The 21696-nt window shown below is 34.7% G+C and overlaps 1 protein-coding gene across 2 annotated transcripts in view; it reads right to left on the reverse strand.

The window, feature by feature from the left end:
• The window catches only part of NEGR1 (neuronal growth regulator 1), an 851322-nt gene extending 830351 nt beyond the window's left edge, over positions 1-20971 (reverse strand). The window contains exon 1 of one of the 2 annotated variants that reach the window (XM_003990224.5): positions 20665-20967. In XM_003990224.5, the coding sequence (XP_003990273.1) occupies positions 20665-20840 (176 nt within the window). In that variant the 5' untranslated portion in view covers positions 20841-20967. Of the gene's footprint in view, positions 1-20664 lie in introns of both variants that reach the window. The other variant, XM_019837231.3, reaches the window with a different exon arrangement.
• Positions 20972-21696: the final 725 nt, after the last annotated feature.

A 21696-nucleotide genomic window follows, 5' to 3' on the forward strand; every position in this document is an offset into this window, starting at 1 on the left:
GATGAAAATATCATTTGAGCATTTTTACTCAAGGGAGAAAAATGTTTTACAGTAATGTCAAAAGTAAAAAGGAACTCAAAAATTAATGAGCCTAAATAAATGGCTATAGAAATGCATAACTTTTTTCATTACTATTTTACAAATTCGTATTTGTTGACATTTAAGTTCATAACCAACTTGGAGACAAGTATTTTAATTTTAGCACCTAGAATGATATTTTTTATAAACATTCTTAATTTGATCACTTTAAAACAATAAAATTGCATAAGAACCTTCTAATGTGTATGTATGTTTCCCAAACTCTGTCATGCAGAACAATGATCTGAAAAGATACTTCTCAGAAAAAAATATCCAAGATAAAACAATTTTGGAATAACTACATATTTGGTAAAATTAACAATTAACATTGTCACATTAAATAGTGAGAAACTTGCAGTTAAAAAAATCTTGTTTCTAAAACTTATTTTTTACTGTCAACAAAACCTTATTGAGCAATCCCCAGTGGGTTGGGTACTGTTTCAGCCCTGGAGATAAAGCCTCACAGAAAGCATGCAAGGTCCCCACTCTTACATAAAATTAGAAGGAAAAAGACAATTAATTAATACAACATATGATAGAGCATATCACACTGAGGAAATAGTCATGTCATGTCATGTTGAAAACCAGTCGTGTCTCACCAGAGGTCTACCTCAGATGGGGCCACAGGAGCAGGCTCCTAAGAAGTGTCTAACCTATAAGAAAACTGGGGAAATCAAAGGTAATACTATATATGAAAATAATGGGATTTATAAGAGCAAAATGGTGACGATTTGGGAGATAAGGTTATACACCCTTAAATCCTGGTTACCACTGAGAGTTCTCCTTAAGAGAATGAATTTACTTTTTTTTTTTTTTAATAGCCTGAGGAGACATCCAGGTTGAACATCCTAAAAGAATACTAAGTGTCCATTACTCTCCTCCTTATTAGTAATGCTGTTTTCTTCTCTAGGTGTTTTCCTGTCAATTTACCTGTCAGATTATAAAATCCTTGAGGACAAGATTTTTTTTTTGTCTTAATGAATCCCAGGAACCTAGCATGATGCTGTCATATACTGAGTGCTCAAGAAATATTAGTTGTATCAATAAATAAATCATGATCATCACTCCTCCCCAAAGAGCAAGAGGCATGTAGTTTCTTCTATTCTTTATAAATATCAATTTAAAATGTTATTTTAATCCCTCTTCAAGAATATGGAGTAAAGGAAGGTGCTTCATTTCACAGCTAGGGGCACATTATTTGAAGATATTAACTTTCTAAAATTTTTCTTCATAGAATAATCTTTAGGAATGTCTTAAAAGTTGGATTAAGATCATGTTGATCAGTCAGTCAAAAGGTAATTTATCATATACATACCCTAAATATTTTGTTTTCACTTAAAAATGTATATTCATATATCAGTCTTAAAAGATTGAATAATTTCTTTTGTTAACAAAAATGACCACTAAAATTCCACACTATGTCTTATACCACATAATGCTCCAATTAGGATGATCAGACTTTCAGTTTCTGGTTTTTCAAAGTGTTACGAGAATTTAAAGATACTTGTGAAGCATTCTCAGTGTAGAATACATCTAAATTGTAATTATTTCCTTACAAATATTTTAGTTACTCCACGTACATCTAGTTAAACATAATTATTTTCAATAATTGCCTGTATTTTCAAAGCATTTAACATTGTGTTTGTAGAAACTAACTTTTTTTATAACACATATTATAACTGATTCTACTAATCTCAGAATTCAACTGACAGGAAGAAATGTTCACATACACAGTAAAGAGAAGTTTATGGCATGCTGTGGGCACCAGTTCGAATTTTTTAGAGGAAACAAAAATTGTTGATCAAATACAGATCAACTAAAAGAACTTTTATATTAACATTGCATATATCAGCTTTCCCCATGGCACCACTGGGGAAATTCTGATCAAAATTGATTAAAGTTGTCTATTATCTTATTATTTTAAATTATCTATACAAATTGGATGTTTTATTTCTCCAAAGGACTGTTACAAGTTTTTTACATTTAAGTAGTTTGTTTTGTTTTTGAATTAAAAAGGGAAGGAAAATCTGTTGTTAAAGTTAAATATATGCTTAATAAAAGCAACCTTAAATACATTAAAAAAAAACTTATGATGAATATATCTAGTGAAAACAAAATAAAACAGACAAAAAAGAAACCCTGTACAGTTTAACGTTCTCTTTACTTGAAGTCTGTTCTATCTCTATTGAACCACTGCTATCAAGGCACTTCTTTCTACAAAGAATTTTATCCTTCTGAGCTCCTTTACCCCAAATTAAGCAAGATGGTAACATAATTTCCCCATTGTGCAATTAGCTAAAGAACTAGCATTAATAGATATTCATCATCTCCTGACACTTTCTTCTCTCAGGGTACAGAGCGAGGAAGAAGGTATGAAAGCAAAAAGGAAAAAAAGGGCAGTGACAAAAGGCAATGACAATAATAAAATAGGGGGAAAACATTAAGTAATTTTCTCTCCAGTACTCTTCATTTTATTTTCCTCATGTGATTTTATTTCTCCTTAGATGTTACCATTATTTACTCAACATACACTTACTTTGTAGAACAGGGTAAAGTATAATAAGAAAAGGAGCACAAAATAATGGAGGTTAGAGATATCACTAGTCATGATAGGTATATTCAATATGGAGGCCAAAATGAAACGTTCTGAAGCCCCATGGAAAAAAAGATAAAATCTGTAACACTGAGTAGTTTATACAATCAATAATATGAAGAAAAATATCGAGCAAGAAATCAGTTTGAAAAAACGTTAACTATTCATAACCAAGAAGTCTTTAAACATCTAAACCTGTACTTATCCCTTTGTAAAATTGGAATTTTAATACTGGTCCTGCTTCCCTCATAAGGATGTTGTGATGTTTAAGTAAGATAACATAAACAATACAACATTTCAAAATACAATTATTATTTTCAAGTATAAACTAAATATGTTTAAATTTTATTTCAAAATTTATAAGATATATTTACAATCATATCTTGATTTTTACTTTATTGGGATTATGGTCTATTACTAAATAGCCAGAGACTCTGCTTTTAAATACAGAAAAATCTATACTAACTGATTAAATATATTTTGAGCAACTATGTTATTTTTGTTTTCTGATATCTACCATCTTACAATATCTTTTATTATCTTTCAAAGTAAATAATATATGGAGAATGAACAGTTTTATAGTAATATTTAAAATTTTCGGGGCGCCTGGGTGGCGCAGTCGGTTAAGCGTCCGACTTCAGCCAGGTCACGATCTCGCGGTCCATGAGTTCCAGCCCCGCGTCAGGCTCTGGGCTGATGGCTCAGAGCCTGGAGCCTGTTTCCGATTCTGTGTCTCCCTCTCTCTCTGCCCCTCCCCCGTTCATGCTCTGTCTCTCTCTGTCCCAAAAATAAATAAAAAACGTTGAAAAAAAATTTTTTTAATTTAAAAAATTTAAAATTTTCAAATATTTTAAATATTTAGAAAAATAAATTATAATATTTTATACTATTTACATAGATCAATTATTTTTAATGACAGTAAATACAGTCCTTAACACCCATAAAATGTTTACTAATGTACAGACCTTTTTGGTACTGAAAGAATCAACATTCAAAATACCAGTATTTTATTTCTTCTTGGGCAATTCTTTTTGAACACAAAGAAAATCTGAAAAAATGTACCAAAGTCTAATTTTTCTATAGATGGAAGATCATTATCAAGAACTTACTTTATAATTTGTCTGTTTTGAAAGTACTTATGTTAATGCAATAAATTTATAACTCATTATATAAACTACTGTCCCAAGTAAATTTCAAATATACAATTGTCATTTCTTCATAAAATAGTTCAACAACATACATAACATTTTTTCTTAATCAGAAGTTAGATAACTACACAATTACTATCAGTTTATGTACACTTTTGTGTCAATTTTTTCTCCACACTAAATTAAGTCTAAACTCTTGGACAATCTTTTTTTTTTAACTATGCTTGATGACAGCTATTTGTCTGTTTGACTACCAACCTATATGTTTATATCAAAAGAGAATAATTTTAAAAAGATAATAACTTGACTCTTCCATTAAGAAGATAGTTTTGGTGGGGTGCCTGGGTGACTCAGTCGGTTAAGTGTCCCACTTCAGCCCAGGTAATGATCTCACTGTCTGTGAGTTTGAGCCCCACGTCAGGCTCTGTGCCAATAGCTCAAAGCCTGGAGCCTGCTTCAGATTCTGTGTCTCCCTCTCTCTCGGCCCCTCTCTCAAAAATAAACATTTAAAAAATTTTTCTTAAAGAAGATATTTTGGGGGGCTCCTGTGTGTCTCAGTCAGTTAAGCATCTGACTTCGGCTTATGTCGTGATCTCCCGGTTCCTGGGTTTAAGCCCTGTGTTGGGCTCTGTGCTGACAGCTCAGAGCCTGGAGCCTGCTTTGGATTCTGTGTCTCCCTCTCTCTCTGCCCCTCCCCACTTACACTCTCTCGCTCTCTCTCTGAAAAATAATCATTAAAAAAAAAAGAAGATAGTTTTTGTTAGCCTTTAATTTTAATTAGCTTTTTGGTACTGAAAGCAATCAGCTTCAGTATTTCCATTTAATCTTAAAATATATCAAAACTCCTCTTTTGAATTTTTTCTAAGGCAAATAACTGAGATATGAATGCCACAATTTAATGTAACTATTAGGAATTAACTTTTATCCTAAAGTATGTCTCTAATTTACTAGGAATAACATATCAGTGGTTAAGAGTGGTTCAAGGAAATGTAAGACTATCAAATAAACTGTAGAATGTCTGCTAATACATACTACAGGCATCGGAAACCAAAGTTCTTTACCTCTAAAGCCAAACTAAAGATCTGTTTTTTCAATCTCTAAGGCATGTAATATTAAGTATACTCATTGGGAACTTATAAGATATTTGGAAAACCTCCAATGAGCTGCCTTGTTAATTTTATGAATTTAAAAAATATTTTCATATCAGGCTATAGAAATTATAGGTATTAGCATCATTATCATGACACAATGTTCCTCACAATTCTCCCACTCTGACATGTATTTGGTCCCATTAAACTGGAACTTCATTCTTCCTCCCCACTTGTGATATCCTATTTTATGAGCCTCCACTCAAAAAAAAAAATTGAAATAAAAACACTACAGCACCCTTCAGTCTAGAATACAAGTGATTTTATTTAATAAAGTACCAAAAAAGTACCCCCCATCTGATTTGTAGGTAGTGTTACATTAAAAAAGTAACACATTGCATAATTCCTAAGATGATCTTTTTTGAAAATATTTCCCGTGTAACTCCCAAATCAAACATGCAATGACTCTCTTGTGAGACTAATTGTTTTAGATTCATTTACTCATTTCCACAAAATTTTTTCTACTCAACAAGCTTATTTAAGGCCAAAGGGATACAAAGGCAGTTAAGGTAAAAATTCTAACTTCACAAGGCCTACAATAGGGTAGACATATCTCATAAAACATGTACGTAAATAACTAAAATCCAAGGAAAGAACTACTTATGTTCACCAAACACATTTTATAAAATCCAGCATTAATGCAAGGTAACTGGGCTTAAAAAGTCATGAAGTGCAGATACATACATATATGTACATATTTGGATAAATAAATTTGGATCTATATATATCTCTATATCTATATATATATAGGTATAGATATAGAGAGAGAGATATCCAGGTGTTTAAATTTTTGCTTTCAATTTTTTCATTCTGAGCAGCTAATAAAGGTTCCATGAAAAAATTAGCATTAAGCTAAGTTTAAAAAATGAAAAGAACTCAAACATTATTGAAAATCCATCTTGGAAAATCAACTGATAAGGAAAAGAAAGCCCCACAAAAGGGGAGGCAATAGCAAGAAGTCTTATCTAAAGTAAAAGATAATTCATGAAGTAAGTCCCCAAAGCATGCTGGAGCATATAGAAGTAAGCACATTACCAGAGGATCTTGATTTTGTCTGCTGTCAGATAATCCCCTAAAATTATTAATGAAGTTTTATTGTTAATGATATTTATAAAAATCCTAATAGCTACCATTCATTTACTGTTTATTTTGTACCAGGCATGATGCTATGGAGTCTACAAACCTTATCTCATTTAATTCTTACAATCTATAGTTTAGATAGTATCATTAACCCATTTTATAGAGAACTAAACTTAAACAGTTTCCTGATTCAATTTTATTCAATGATTCAAAGAAATATGCCACTATTGTTCAAGGGCCTAACCTAAATACACTTCTAGAATAACTAGAAATGGGGAAAAAATGAGGATATTGAAAAGTTTAGGATGATTTGAAAAAGCACCATATTCCTGTATAGGAGAAAAAAAGTGAATAGATGCTTTAACATAAATGAAGGAAATTAACAAGAATTTACCTTTAATGATTTCCCCATATAAACATTATACAATTGTATGCTACTTGAAACTAGGTGATAAAGAAGTCTAGATATTGCCTGCCAGAAACCAATTGATTATATAAGTCACATAAGAAGAGAATTTTTAGAATACTCCAAGAAAAGTAAGAAAATCAGCTCATCAATTGTTAAGATTAGGGAGAAGGGTCATCCATTCCATTAGGGGCAGGAGGCTCAGGATAATTCAGAAAATGAAGTGGCAAAAGTAAGGAAGTGCTATTTAACGAAGAATCATTTGCTGAAGAATTCCAAATTATTAGCCAGGTGATAATTATGAAGTGTTCCTTACATATATCACCATCCTACACAAGAAAAACAATAATGAAAGTGTACTGAGAGATGTCCAGGATTTTAGAAAAAACACATAATAACGATAAGAATATTTTAATGCCAAGAGAAGAAATTGTGAAGAAGAAAATATAATCTTCATGGACATTCAAAATATGTCAAAAACTGACAACAAATTTAGGGAGAAATAAATGTACAAAATTATTCAAAAGAGAGCACAGTATGAAGGGAGTAAAACATCTTAGAAGAAAAAAAAAAAAATGAGTCCAAGAAACAAACAAGATAAATGAGATGTTCATCATATGTTCAGGTTAAACCTACTTTTCAAAGTATCAGAAAGATGCCTTGTATTAAAACTAGGTGAGTCTCAGAAGTTATTGGGGAACAGAGAATGCAGGAAGTATAATATAACATATAACAATTCCTTCAAGTAGATAGTCCTGGCCATAAGTTACAGCTGTATTAAAGGAAGACTGAGGAAGGGAAAAAGAAAATACATTGACATTGAGCACCACTGTGCAGAATATGGCTTTTGGCAGTATTCACCGGCATTATTACTAGAATTTACAGTATTCATTGTATTTACCAGTATTCACTGGCATTAGTACTAAGATTTACAGTAAGTACAGTGGTAGCTATCAATATTTCCATTTTACAGACAAGAAAATGGAGTCTCAGAAACTATTAATCTCAGAGCTAATAATTGGTGAAGTAGAAAGTCAAACATAAGTTCTTTACGCGATACAACACTGTTTAAGGATACAGGTTGAACTACATTGAATGTAAATTCAATGCAAGGAACCTTATCTCTTATCATGATGGTATCTCAAACTTAGTGAAAGTGTCTGGTGTCTGATGGGGACTCAATAAATATATGCTGAAAAAACAGGTGAATGAACATCTGGAAGAACATGTTCCCTATGGAAAAAACTATATGATTAGTGGAAAAAATACAAAACAAATTCCTGAAATAAGAAAGAAAAATGATCAATGAAAGTATTTAGTAAATATATTCTATACAAAAAGCAATATGCAAAGCTCTGTGAAGGATTTGCAATAATATAAGTAAATGAGTACTGTATAAGACAGAAGCTGTTATATTCCTTTGCAGAATCAAACATAACAGTACATCATAATGAAAAATTGACAGAATAAACACTGTAAAATTGAAAGGTGTAGAAATTTGGAATTCAGGAAAGGAAGAGTTAGAATGGGACTAGAGGGGTTGAAAATATTCTTGAATTATATGAGACAAAAATAGGACTTTATTTTGGGAAAGCTTGGATAGACAAAAAACAAGTCGACATGAAACTCCCCTCTTGGGTGCACATGTAAAACCTTTGGAAGGTGGATAAATAAACACATTAAAGAAGATGCTTAAATTATATATGATCAGATAAAAAATCAGTTTTCACTCAACTGGGCTATAAACTATATACACTCCTTCTACCAGCTAACAGAAAAGGAAACCTATCTAATTTCAGTATGTTTCATTTTATCCATTGACTACAGTTAAGCATAAGACTCAAAAACATTTTTGACATGTTTAATGTAATTGGAATAAAAACATCTTTTATAGGTCTTTGAATTTTTTTGATCTTCCCATCTATCTTGGGAAATAATGGTGCTCCTCAGGCTGCCTAACCCTTTTCAAAGAAGGATTTGAAATCAACTTGGTTCAGCTGTTGAGAGTTATGCCAGAATTAGTATTCAAATGACTTAATTGGGAACTCAGAATACTATAGCAAGCAACTACCGCTCTTCCTTTCTGTTAAGGACTAGAGTACACAAAATGCTCCAAGAAATATTATGACTTTTTTTAAAAAGTGAGGATGAGCCATGGAGACACACAAGCCTAGGACCAAGCCATGGTTATGCCATTTACTACCTATATTAAAGTTCAGGAAGTTATTCATCTTCTATAAGTTTGTTTCTCCAAGCCTAAAGTAGAAAAGTTGTAGTCTGTTGTAAAAATTCAACAAAATAGCCAATGAATGCCTCACTATATAAATGTATTCAAAGCCATTCATTTTTTTCCCTTGTATTATCAGTAACTTCTAATTATTAGGGATGAAATCATTGGATGAGAGATTTTATTTCATAATATTTATAATTTTAAGAATTCACTATTTTCCAATCACTTGACTATGTAATAGATGTATGCATTTAATCTCACTTACAATCTCTCATTTTTCCTCATACATATAACATACCTTGATTTTTTTTTATCACTGTTGGCTAATCAGCAAATAAAATGCAACTAGTGCTTAATAAGTGTTTAATAGATGAATTAGCAATAAATTTACTCATTGTTTTGATCTTTTTCTTAGTAAGAGACGCAAGATAGTAGAAAAGCCATGGAACTTGGGATAAAAGGATCTAGATTTGAATTCTCGTTCAGCTACTACCCTTTTTACCTGGGACAGGTTAACTTATTTTTCTAAGCCTGAATTTACTTGGCTATAAAACTGAGAAAGCAATAACTTATTGCATATTGTTGTGAAAGTATGTCATATATAGTAGGTACACAGTGACTGTTAGTTGAAATCTGAATCATCATGATGATGGCTTTGTCATGATTATGAACCTAAATCACTCTGCTATGCATTTGGCAAATATGCAAAATTAAAGCAAGCGTATTTTCTGAGCTTCTCCTAAGTGTACTGTCTATGAATAAAATGACAATATAGATGGAAAGTTCTTGCCCATATAGACTACTTCTAACTGTACTGCCTTCAGCATACATACAGATGCCCTAAAGAAACATAAGGGCATATCTAATCCTGAAGAATTATTTGCTACCCTATCCAGAACACACATTTGGTTTCTTTTTTATTCTCACCCTCTTATCGACTATTCCAATGTTGTCACCAGTTATCACCTCTTCTCTCCTAAACTGTCACAAATGTTAATCTTCACCCTCTAACTATTCCACTGCCATCATATTGTACTTTCTAATCCCTCTCATGTCTTCTCTTCTGTCTCTTTTCATTTCTTCCTCTGCTCTCGATGTTTCATGTGACCACCTAATTACAGTGATATTCTTACTTTTATGTTAAGTGAGTCAAATCACCATCAGTCTGTTGAGCATAAAATTTGTGGCTCCTGGAGTTACTGCATTTGCTTATCAGGCTCAATAACAAAAACACAATCATGTCCACTGAACAGAATCTTTAAAATACAAAATGCCAAGTGTTTAGCTAAAATGTCCCATGTTATTGCTGCCAAGTAGCACGCAGGGGCCTTGAATGCACTGACACTAGCCCCTTCACTTGTGCATCTCCAGAAGAGACATAAGCAAATCCAAGTTCCTGATACCACTTCCTCAAGGAGTCCTTGTGAGCGACATTCTCTCCTGCCTCCTCTTGTGTACCTTCCCCTTGTGCAAGGCTAAGATAAAACTCTACTCTTTTTGGTTAGAATTGACCTGATCTGAATCAAGACCCCAAAACACTCCACCTATCAACCCTCATAAAGGTATGTACTCCAGTTCAGCTGATCTCTCTACCTGGATTTCCCATAAGGCCCCTGGCAGTATGCCATGTGCTTCTCCAGGACCTGTGAGTAATAAACATCTCTACTTCATTCAGTCTCCCTTGTAGTTTTGTTGTTCATTCACAGCTGACTATCTGACACCCTGGGGTTCAACAAATGTTATTTTAACAAAATCATAGCAAAAATATATACTCATTGAATATTGTACAGTTGTACAATTGTGAAGCATATTGTAAATTATGCTTCACACATAATTGAATCAATGATGTAAATGGGGAAATATATACCCATATCAATAAGTAAATAGTGACAACAAATTTCAGATTAAGAATAGGAGAATAAAAGCAACACAAAATTATTATCTAATATAAATTTAGTGCTTACTACGTGGTAGTTACTGTGGTAGCATTTTATGTGTATTATCTCATATAATCCATGTAGTTCTGTTAAGGACATACAAAGTGAGGGTAAGGCATTTATTTGTTCAAGGTCATGTAGCCAGTAAGTAGAGAAGTAGGAACTCAAATTCTCATAACTATCATTCTGGATACCTCAAAGCATGACAGGTTTCAATACAACTAAACAATACCAAAGGAGATAAACTCTGTGCATAAGCAAAAGTAACTTTTTATATCTATTACTCCACATTAATGATGTATGAGCAAAAAAATATCGATCAGTGACATATGCTCAATAAGACAGGAGAGCAATTATTCAAAGATTTATATATAATTTCCTGTTGTGAACATATTCCAAAAAATTAGCCCCTGACCGCACTGCAGGCCAAGGTATGGAGTTATTAGGTATTTTTTAAAACAAATATAAATGGACTAGTAGCTTGGAAGGGAGACATATATCCGAATGTAAAATATGATTTTGGAACTTCAGTTTGTATAACATATATCACTTTATTATGGGAAGCGTGTAGGTTTAGGATTATTCCAATTATTTGATGAATTATATAAAATGAAATGTATTCATTTTATGGGAATTATTTTACTATAATATATTCTTTTTATTACAAAACAGTATTTTTTATTATTTCATTTTTATTATAATATAGTACAAATTGTGGGCTTAATTTTATGTCATCCCAGTGATTCAAAATTTTAGGTAATTTGATCAGAAGTCACTCATATAGCATAACACTTTCCTTCCTCACCTTCCTCCCTTGCCCATTACTCCTTCTCTCCTTCGAGTGCTTCAGTCAACACTAATAATGTGTCAAGCAATATGTTAAGCAGTAGAGGTGCCATCAACTCTGCTGATCAATTACCAAGACATTAATGGAAAACAGGTTACTTACAAATCAAATATATCTAAATATGTTCTCCTATAAGAAATATTTTATCTATAAGATTAGGAAAACATTATGATTCCTTTGATTTATTCATTTAATATCCCAATACAACAGTATGTAGTGTTATTGCAAAGAATACACAAACAGTATTCTTGTCTTCTGATTATTGTTCTTATGTTCACAATGTCTCTTAAATCCTTTTAATATCTCTAAATTTAATTTAGCTGAATGAGAGGAAAGGAGTTTCTGAAGACAACAGAACACATTTTTCCCATGGCCCTTTTAAATCATCCAAAACTTTTCAGTACTTTATGGCAATAGCTTTAAAGAAACCCTATCTTGTAGCATCATCATGGACACTGGACCTATATCCAAACAACTTAGTGAAATTCACTGAAGAACAATTTAGTTCTGGACCGAAAAGGGTTATAAACATTTTCCTTAAATTGAACAAATTACCAGCTATCTGAAAAGTATAATGCACTGGCTACTGTTCAAAAGAGCAACACTTAACACTGGCAACCCTGCCAAATTCCTCCTTTCCTATATTCCCCTTTTCCTAGAAAAAGTGATTAAAAGACCAATTCCCATGCCAGCTGGATGCTTAAGAGCATCAAAGGTCCTCTGTCAGGATTCAGAACTTGATATGGCTTAGAAACCACTATGCTAATAGATAACCTCTTCAACATTATAAATCAAAGCCATATGACCACATTAAAATTCTATCAGCTAGTATCAATACCCTGTGGTTTATAAAGTACTGTTGACCTGCCTCTGGGAGATGGTTGGAATGATACAAAAGTGCTGCTCTGGTTTGGGGCATATAGCTACTTTTCATAATTCAGAGTTATCAGCCAGTTCTCTCTACCCCTGTATCTTTATTGATTTGATTTAATTGAATCCTTAGGAGAAAGGAAAAAGAAGCTCCACGGGTTGAGGTAGAAACAGAAAAAAATGTTAGGAGGTCACAACAGACATTTTGCTACTTTGAACTGTCTTTCTTATCTGATGATTATAATTGCAAATGGCAAAAGTCTTCCTATATAACTTAAAATCTTGGATCTTCTTAAAATTATAACCACAATTCAAAATCTTACAACCATACCACTGTGTCTCAAACTCTCCCTGCTGAAGCCCTCACTAAAGTTTTATCAGACAAGACTTACCTTTATTACACAAAATGCCTTCTACTCTACTTGGTACATTTAATTTAAAAAATGCCTTTAGTATCCAGTACCTTTCTTCAAGACCCACTAGTAGGTTATGCACTGCAATTAAAAGATACTGAGTGATTCTAATGTATGTATCTTAACCCACTAGAAGTTCTGCAGGAATTACATAAGGCAGAGACTCTTGATATATAGATTCAATAAAAAGTACTTAATCACTATAAACAGGTAGATCTGCCACAGTATTAAATATAATACAATCATTAAATGTGAAACAATTAGGGGCGCCTGGGTGGCGCAGTCGGTTAAGCGTCCGACTTCAGCCAGGTCACAATCTTGCGGTCCGTGAGTTCGAGCCCCGCGTCAGGCTCTGGGCGGATGGCTCAGAGCCTGGAGCCTGTTTCCGATTCTGTGTCTCCCTCTGTCTCTGCCCCTCCCCCGTTCATGCTCTGTCTCTCTCTGTCCCAAAAATAAATAAAAACGTTGGAAAAAAAATAAAAAAAATAATAAATGTGAAACAATTAATAAACTAAAGAACAAATACATTTATCCCTTTGCTTATTCTTCCAGGGATTCACTAATGTAAAAAATAGTAGATGTTAGCCCTGAAAAATGTAAGGTTCTGTGTTAAGGTCTAGGAATAGATGAACAAGAGTCATAGCACTTACACACTCAGGTGGTTTGTATATCAAAATTAGCAAAGAACAAGTAAGTACATTTTAACAAAATATCAAAAAAACTGTTAGTAAATTTCTTCAATATCTTGCAAATGATACTACATTTTTAGATATAAGGGACTAATTAAAATCTAGTTTGAGGGGCGCCTGGGTGGCTCAGTCAGTTAGGCATCTGACTTTGGCTCAGGTCATGGTCTCACAGTTCGTGAGTTTGAGCCCTACATCGGGCTCTGTGCTGACAGCTTAGAACCTGGAGCCTGCCTCGAATTCTGCGTCTCCCTCTCTCTCTGCTCCTCCTCCGCTCATGCTCTGTCTCTCTCTCTCTCTCCTTCAAAAATAAATAAAAACATTAAAAAAAAATAAAATCTAGTTTGATAATGATTATGGCCATATAGGAAAATCCTACATTTTACTCTCCAGTAGTTTGGGAAGTTCTTGTTTCCACTGGTGAATTTGAAATCCATAAAATACCAGACAAAAAAAGCATGTGACCCAATTTAAAATTTCCTATACAAAAGCCGAAAGGCAGATAATATGATTCTCCTAGGTAAAAAGAGCAATAAATTCTATTTTCTCTTATAAGTAGGAAGTATCAATGACAATCTATAATAGGTCAGCAAAACTTTAAAATGGATGGCATGGCAGAGATCAAGAAGTCCAAGTTCCCTCCTAATTCAGAAATCCTCTCTTAAGCATCCTTGAGAGATTCAGTTCATCAATGATGGTTTTAAGATGCCATCTTTCTTGCAAAAGTATGGAGAAATACACCAAAGGTAGAACTTTATCATGAATGCTTGTTTATATTGGAACCAGACACCTACATAAGTGCCTTTCAGAAGGTATTTTGAAGAAATTAGAGAAGATGTCACATGGTCTTATACTCGGTTAAGAAGACAGATATTGAAAAAAAAAAAGAAAACCTTATTAATGAAGCATCTCTTACCTCTTCTATGTAAGTTACATGATGTCTATAATGTCTTAATTTATGTCTTAACAGGATATTATAGAAAAGTGATCTGATTTCTAATCATAAGATTCAAATGGCTTGAGAGACTAATTTCTACAGTGGCCAAAACACTGGACTCATGTGCATTTTTATGACCATATACTTCATAAGAAACTGGAAATTTTGATTAGTTCCTCAGGTATTAAGCTTCATAAAAGAAAAGCCTTTAATTCCTATTGATTTCAATAGGCAACTCTGTAGGAATTATCTCAGCATTCAGATCCCATAACCACAAACAGAGGTTAGCCCTTCTTCTCTTTTGCTCAGTCAATATAAATAAATAAATAAATAAATAAATAAATAAATAAATAAATAAAGAATTATTGAATCTTGCCAATATATATTCATCAACTTCATGTTCCCACCCATAGTAACATTATTAACTCAAATATTATTAATCAATGTATATTTAATTAAATATTTACACATTTCGTTTATTATTCTCACCATAATCTGGGTGCAGGAAAATCTTTCTTCTTTGTAATATGCCCTAATGTCATTATGGTTTAACTTCTATGCACGTCTCCCTAAACAACTCCTATATCTAGTGCTAGTAACCAACATTTATCATGCCATGGGCAAAGTAGTCATTTAATCAAATATAATTAAAATAACTGAAGTTATTACCTTTCACTATATATCAATCAGGGTTCCACTAGCAAAACTTAAAACATTCAGGTTATTTAAAACAGAGGGATTTAATGAAAGAAACTGATTACAAAGTGTTTAGAAAAGCTGAGAAGCCATATAGGTAATGGTAAGACAGCTCAGGAAATTAGAAGAGCAGGAAGCCACTACTACTCCTAAGATATGAGAATGAATAGACGAGAGTGTAAATAGAAGTCCATGAGCCAGTGATCTAGTGGAGGATGGAACAAAGAGGTTCCCCTGGGAGATGGAGACACTGCTGGATGCTGCCCAAAGCAATGAAGAATGGAGAGTCTCACTCATCACGTCCTCTCCTCTCCCCAAACTCCCCTCCATCGTGCAACTACACAACCTGAAGGCAGATGACAGTGGCTGACTGGGAAATGTTGTCTCAGGGATTAGCTCTACCATCTATCTCCAATAGCCTAGGGTAGCAGAAGGACAAAGGTTGGACTGGTTAATTGGGCCCAGAACTGTCACAAACAAGATGTGAACATTCCTCTAAGCTCTTCAGAGGTCAGGTATTGCAAAAAAATAACTTATTTCGTGGAGGTGTTTAATTTCAAAGCCAATCTATTTAAAATAAGTAGTTCATTAACATGAATGTGTTCAGAGATTTATACAATCACATGGGTTTATCAATTCTTCTAAACTGAAAAGACTAGGCAAAATAAATTTACCTAGAAAAAATTTAAAATACTACATTGTCCTTTAATATAACAAATGATTGTGTATTAATATACAAAACAATGTGTCATGCTAATTGCACAGCTTTGCAAGTCACTACAGGTAACAGTGTAGCATTTTATTCTGTATTCTAGAACACATTTTTCCCGAATGACTCAGTAAGATAATCTATTTCCCCTTCTTTTTTAAAGAAGGGAAAAAAACTTCAGAATTTTAAAAATATTTGTTCAACACTACTTAATAAGCTTATAGGTCTTTAAATAATGCCTTAATATTCTAAACTGAAATCACCTACATAGTTAAACAATGTATTTGAAATATGTAATGCATCAATGTGTAGGAATGACTCAACAGACAATATTAGACAATCCAATGATATACCAAAAGCACACCACAATTGATTTCTACTACTATAGGTAATTCTGCATTCTTATAAATAAATCCTTTACTTTCTTATATCCAATAGCATGCATTTCAAACCAAACTAATTAATGTAGTCTAATCAAAAGGCGAATGTATAGGACAAATAGTTCCAAGAAGTGATAAATACTCATCATATCCACTTATAAATCTACTTGTGAAAGTTTTGTAGCTTCCAACGAAAATATCTTCTGTGCAAATGTGCCCTATGTTCTCTGCTGTAAGCAAAAATCGTCCTTCATATTACAATATCATATTGGGATCTCATATAACCTCCATTCAAACCTACAGTGTTAAAATGACAGCATGTGTTCAACTTTGCTAAGGTAAAAGAAGATATCACATTTAAGAAAAGAATCTCTCTTCCTTTCTTTGATTAAAGCATGACAAGCAGAGAATAGGATATTTTGAATTCATATCAGGAAGGCGGCTTAAAATGTACAAAATTCATACAGAAGAGCTGAAGTTGAAACAGATTGAAAGAATTAACTTAAAAATGACATGTATTTAAGAAAATGTTCAGGCACTGTGAGGATATAAATGAGGATGTTCCTTGTATTGTTTCCAAAGAATATTACACATTTTGGACATGTTAACATAGCTGTGTTTGTTAATAAGGTACGAATAAAGCAACTGATTCACATTAAAGCGACTGCAAACCAATATTTTAAAAGTCATCTGAAATTGATGTACTGATCCAGAACCTTATTATGTCCCCCTTGATTCTCCATGTCTAGAAACAGAGGGTCCTGCAATGTGACTAATGTGGTTCTAGCATCTTCTGTTCTTTGCTATGTCACCCCAGGAAACATTAACTCCTATCTTCCATGTGCTACAAAATGCAATTTGAAGACTGGAGAAAAAGTTAATTTCTCCACATGCAGATTAACAAATTTTGTTAGGCATAAAATACATAAAATAAAATATGTATTAAACATAGTAGCAATTTAAGTTAATATTTAATAAATTAATGCAAACATTAATTTGTGTTTGTAGCAAATTACAATGCACTCTAAGACATGCACGCATTTAATGAAATCCAAAGTTTAAGTAAATGAGGTACCAAATTCTCTATATTGAACAGATGTATCATTAAATACATTATCAAGAAGGTCCAAATAGCTCAAGTGAATCCTTCAGAGATTTATCAGTGAATAACATTATTAGAAGTAAGGGGAATTTTGACATTTAATATATTGCTTCACTAACTTTAAAGGCAAAATTCAAATGATAAGAATGCTGCAATTATGAAATGGAATTTCATTATAAGTTCACTAAGCTAAACAGAGAAGATGATTTATAAAATGATACATATAGTTAGTAGATCACAGAATGATTTCCCTTTTGTATCATAATGCCACTTAGGGAAACTTTTGTTTTTCTTGATTTTTTTTTTCTCTAAAACAGACATTCTGGCATTTAGAAGATAGAAATGTATCATTTGACCTTTAAACTTCTGTTTCATTAATGTAACCCAAGCAACAGAGTCACTGACCGACATTTTTGCACTTTCGGGCCTTTAGCTCTTAAAGTTATTTGATAACTGCTATACCACTACTTGCTTTTTATTAGAGACACTTTTGAGGAATGTGTTACATTAAAAATAGAGCCTATTGGGTAAAGCTTAATGAATGATATCATGTAATTCAGTAAAGTGTTCTCCTGAACACCAGATTTTTGTACTTTGATGTGAGGGGGTGTATGCAGGAGGATAAATTTTGTTTTGTTTTGTTTCCTAATTAATTAGAGAATACCATCAAATATAATTCTAAGTCTCCAATGTAAAAACATAAACTATAACTATGACATTACTTTTGATAAGAAATATGGCACCTGACTTACACACTCAATTAGTCCTTAAGCTCTGTCTGTAGTGGTCTATGGACAGAGTAAATGCCAGATGCAGAAGAAGAGTCAAGAAAAACAACAACTCATACAATTTAACATTTTTTTAACAGAGAGAAAATTTCTTATAAATGCATACATTAAAATAGTTTAAAAACCTATGAGCAATGTAGAAAGGTAAAAAGTGGGATATTCCCTAGAGAATTACAGAATTAGTACTACCCAAATGACTTTGGGTAAAAAGTAATGCTGATAGGATTTCTGTTTCATATGACACAAAATTATTCTGTTTATTAAAAAAATAAACACTGTAATCTGTAAAAAAAATCACTTAGAAGAGACAGATTCTATTCTTTCTAAAAAGTTTAAAAGTCAAAAGTTCTCTAATTAAGATATTACAAAACTCAGGATACAGCCTATAAATGGATGTGGTACCATGTACACAAGTAAACAAGGACTGCACCAAAGCAATAACACTAGAAAGATATTGCCCCCACTAGTTAGAGAAGCTTCACTACTGTAAGTGATGGGTGAACTAAATATAGGTCTCCTAGAAGCAGAATGTGGTTCCAGCTATTTTAGTTAGCCATAGCATGTATTAGATTCATTAGAAACAAAATGCCAAGATATATCATCAAAAGGCAAGTAGTCTATCAAACCCTTTAGGTTGAAAATGTTAATGCTCATTACAAATAAGCAGTGCACTGCTACAAACACATAGATTGCAGCCCCCATGATATGTGTTTGCAGCCTCTGAAGATAGTGTTTCGTTCTTACCACTGTTGTTCAAACTTCCAAAACAAACTTAATATAAAAAAAAGAAAATGTGCATTTTATTTATACCCTCTATGTGACATAGAGTTCATAGCTTTTACCAGCAATGAAAAGGTATTAAAGTTATAACAAATTATTTGCTATTTTGTATACATTCAGTGGCATTTTGTATTTACAGCAGCAAAGATAACATATATTATAAAAGCATATTAGTTATTAGGGTATGTCAGAAATTATTATAGTATTCCACACAAATTTGGACTCATAAGCATGTTTCAGAAGGTGTAAAACATATACCACACCCAGAACCCAGATCATTAAATTTAAAATATGTTGCACAATTCAAACAGAAACATAGCCTACTCTCTTTCACCTTAGACATGCCGCGTATACTGATTTTGTGCATCCACACTTACAAGCCAACTACCACCCAGTGGAGAGAAAGAAGATCTTTCAGGGAGATTTGAAGTGTACATCAGTTGGGGGTGTCAGGGGGAGAAGGTAGGGCGATGAGAAATGAAGGAATAAGAGTGTTTAGCCTTGTTTAGATCTAAGCACTGCTGATCATCAATTCATATTTTCACAAGAGAAAAAAAAAATGTTTCCAGGATCTCACTCTGCAGTGTTGCTTTGGGGTAAAATCGGGCTACGGATGTTCACTAATGACAAAACATTTCGGTGCTCAACCTTAGGGAAAAGAAGGGAGGAAAGAAGGGTGAGAAAAAGAAGTAAAACTAAAGATGGAAAGAGGGAGAAAGGAAAGGAGAAAGAAGAGACAGAGAAACAGAGAGAAAGAGAGAGAGAAACATAGAGAGAGGGACCATGTGTACACATGTGTGAGAGTGACAGTGTGTGGAACAGTAAAGGAGTGTGTGCCTTTTAAACAGTGAAAGAGAACGTGAATATGAAAGTGGCTGTTAGAGCACGGAAGGGCCAGTGTGTGTGAGGATGTGAAACAGAGAGTATGTGAGTGAGTGTGTTTAAGGGAAAGAGATTTGTGAGTGTGAGAAGATGGTACTGTAAGGGTTCAGAGGGGAACATGCATGTGTATGTGACGATGATGGGAAAGGATGTGGGAAGAAGGATGGGGAATGTGAGTCAAAAACAGGGAGACAAGACCACAGAATAGGAACATTAATGAGGGAGAAAAAGAAGGGATGGAGAAAGGTGAAGAGTGGAGGAAAGGCGGTTAAATATGATCAGAAATCAGAGTGGTGAAGATATACAGGAGGAGAAAATAGAAAAGGGAGGAAAGAATAGAGAGAGCACAGAAAGGGGGCGAAAAGAGGCAATAGAGGAAAAGGAGAGTAGGAAGGAAGTGGAAAAATGGGAAAAGAAAATGAGGAGGGAGAAAAGAGAGAGGGGAGAAAAGGATCAGCGGAAAGAAAGAAAGCTGAGGAGGGAGAAATTGAGCCTAAGTGTCCAAGTGAAAGGGAAAATAAATGGGAGCAGGGAGGCAGCAGTTTGAAAAAGTCGCTTAGGCTAGAGTAAAATAGAAACAAACCTGATAAACTTGTCAGACTCTCCACGAGTACCCCATGACAGTAAAACAGAGACCTTGTGAATTGAGTTTCAAAGTGGCACCTGCCCCTCCTAAACCTCACACTTCACTCATCCCTGGGCTACTTGGCGTTCCCGCAAAGTGCTTTAGCATCACGCGTCCAGCTTCCTACCTGCCCCAGCATCAAGGGGCCAGGCACCGGGCAGAAGCAGCACCTGTATTCCTCGCGGTGTGGTTTTCTGATGGTGATCACCACCAGCATTCTTACTCGGGGTTAAATAAATAAATAAATAAATAAATAAAAGCAAGAAGGGTGGAAAGAGACACAGAAAGAAAGACTGAGACAAGTACGAAAAGCACGCCGTTCATCCTACCTAAGCACCGCCGTGTCCCCTTTTCTGACCATCATGTTGTCCACGGCCGCCCAGGGGAAGTCCACACTCTGTCCAGCCGGGAGGCAGGAGGGTAGCAGGCAGCACAGGCTGAGGAGCACCGCCGCCAGCCACTGGTTCGAGCAACAAGCACCCTGCACCAACAGCATCATGTCCATCCCTGCTAGGGCTGCTCACTCTCCAGCAGCTTTCAGCTCGCACTCCCCCACCCCCTGGTGCTGGCGAGTCTTCCCGGGAACCAGGCGGCGCGCCACAGGATTTTTTTTCTTTTTTTTCTTTTTTTTTTTTTTTCTTTTTTTTTTTTTTTTCTTATTTTGTGGGGGGAGTTTTGGGAGGTGGGGGGGGTGGGGGGTTTCTTTCCTTTCTTTTTTTTTTCCTTCCCCCTCTAGTTGTTGGCTGTTGTTTCTCTCTCTCTCTCTCTCTTTTTTTTTTTTTTTTGCCTCCCCTCCTCCTTCTCTTCGCTTTCCCTCCCTCCCTCCCCTCCCACCCCCTGGCACCACACTACACCTCCTCTCGGTTGCGTTTGGCCGAGTCCGGAGTGAGTCTAATTCTCGGGCGGCTCGCACACCATCTAGCGAGGAGGCGAGCGCGCCGGCGAGTGAGGGAGGAGGCGCGGCGGCGGCGGAGGCAGGGCGAGCGGCGGCGGCGGGCGGCTGCAATCGCAGCAGCAGCAGCAGAAGCAGCGCGGGGCGCAGCGGCGGCCGCTGGCCCCCGGGCTCGCGCGCGTTGCCAAGCGGCCGTTTCCTTAGCAACCCCGCCCGGGGACTGGGGATGCAGCGGGGTGGGGGGGGGGGGGGAAATGAAGGGGAGAAAAAAAAAGAAAGAAAACGGGGGAAAAAATCCTGAGGAGGTATATCACAATTACGCAAAGTGAGAGGAAAAGAGAGCTGGGTCTTAGACAAAATGCTACCCTTCTTGTCATGTGCACTAGAGATGTTTTGCTAGAAAAGTCTCCGTGTCGGTGCTGAGGTGAAGAGAGCCGAGGGGCGCATTGCTTTTCCTCTCTGGTGCGTT

Source organism: Felis catus, chromosome C1 (genome assembly GCF_018350175.1).
Source record: "Felis catus isolate Fca126 chromosome C1, F.catus_Fca126_mat1.0, whole genome shotgun sequence".
NCBI classification, from domain to species: Eukaryota; Metazoa; Chordata; class Mammalia; order Carnivora; family Felidae; genus Felis; species Felis catus.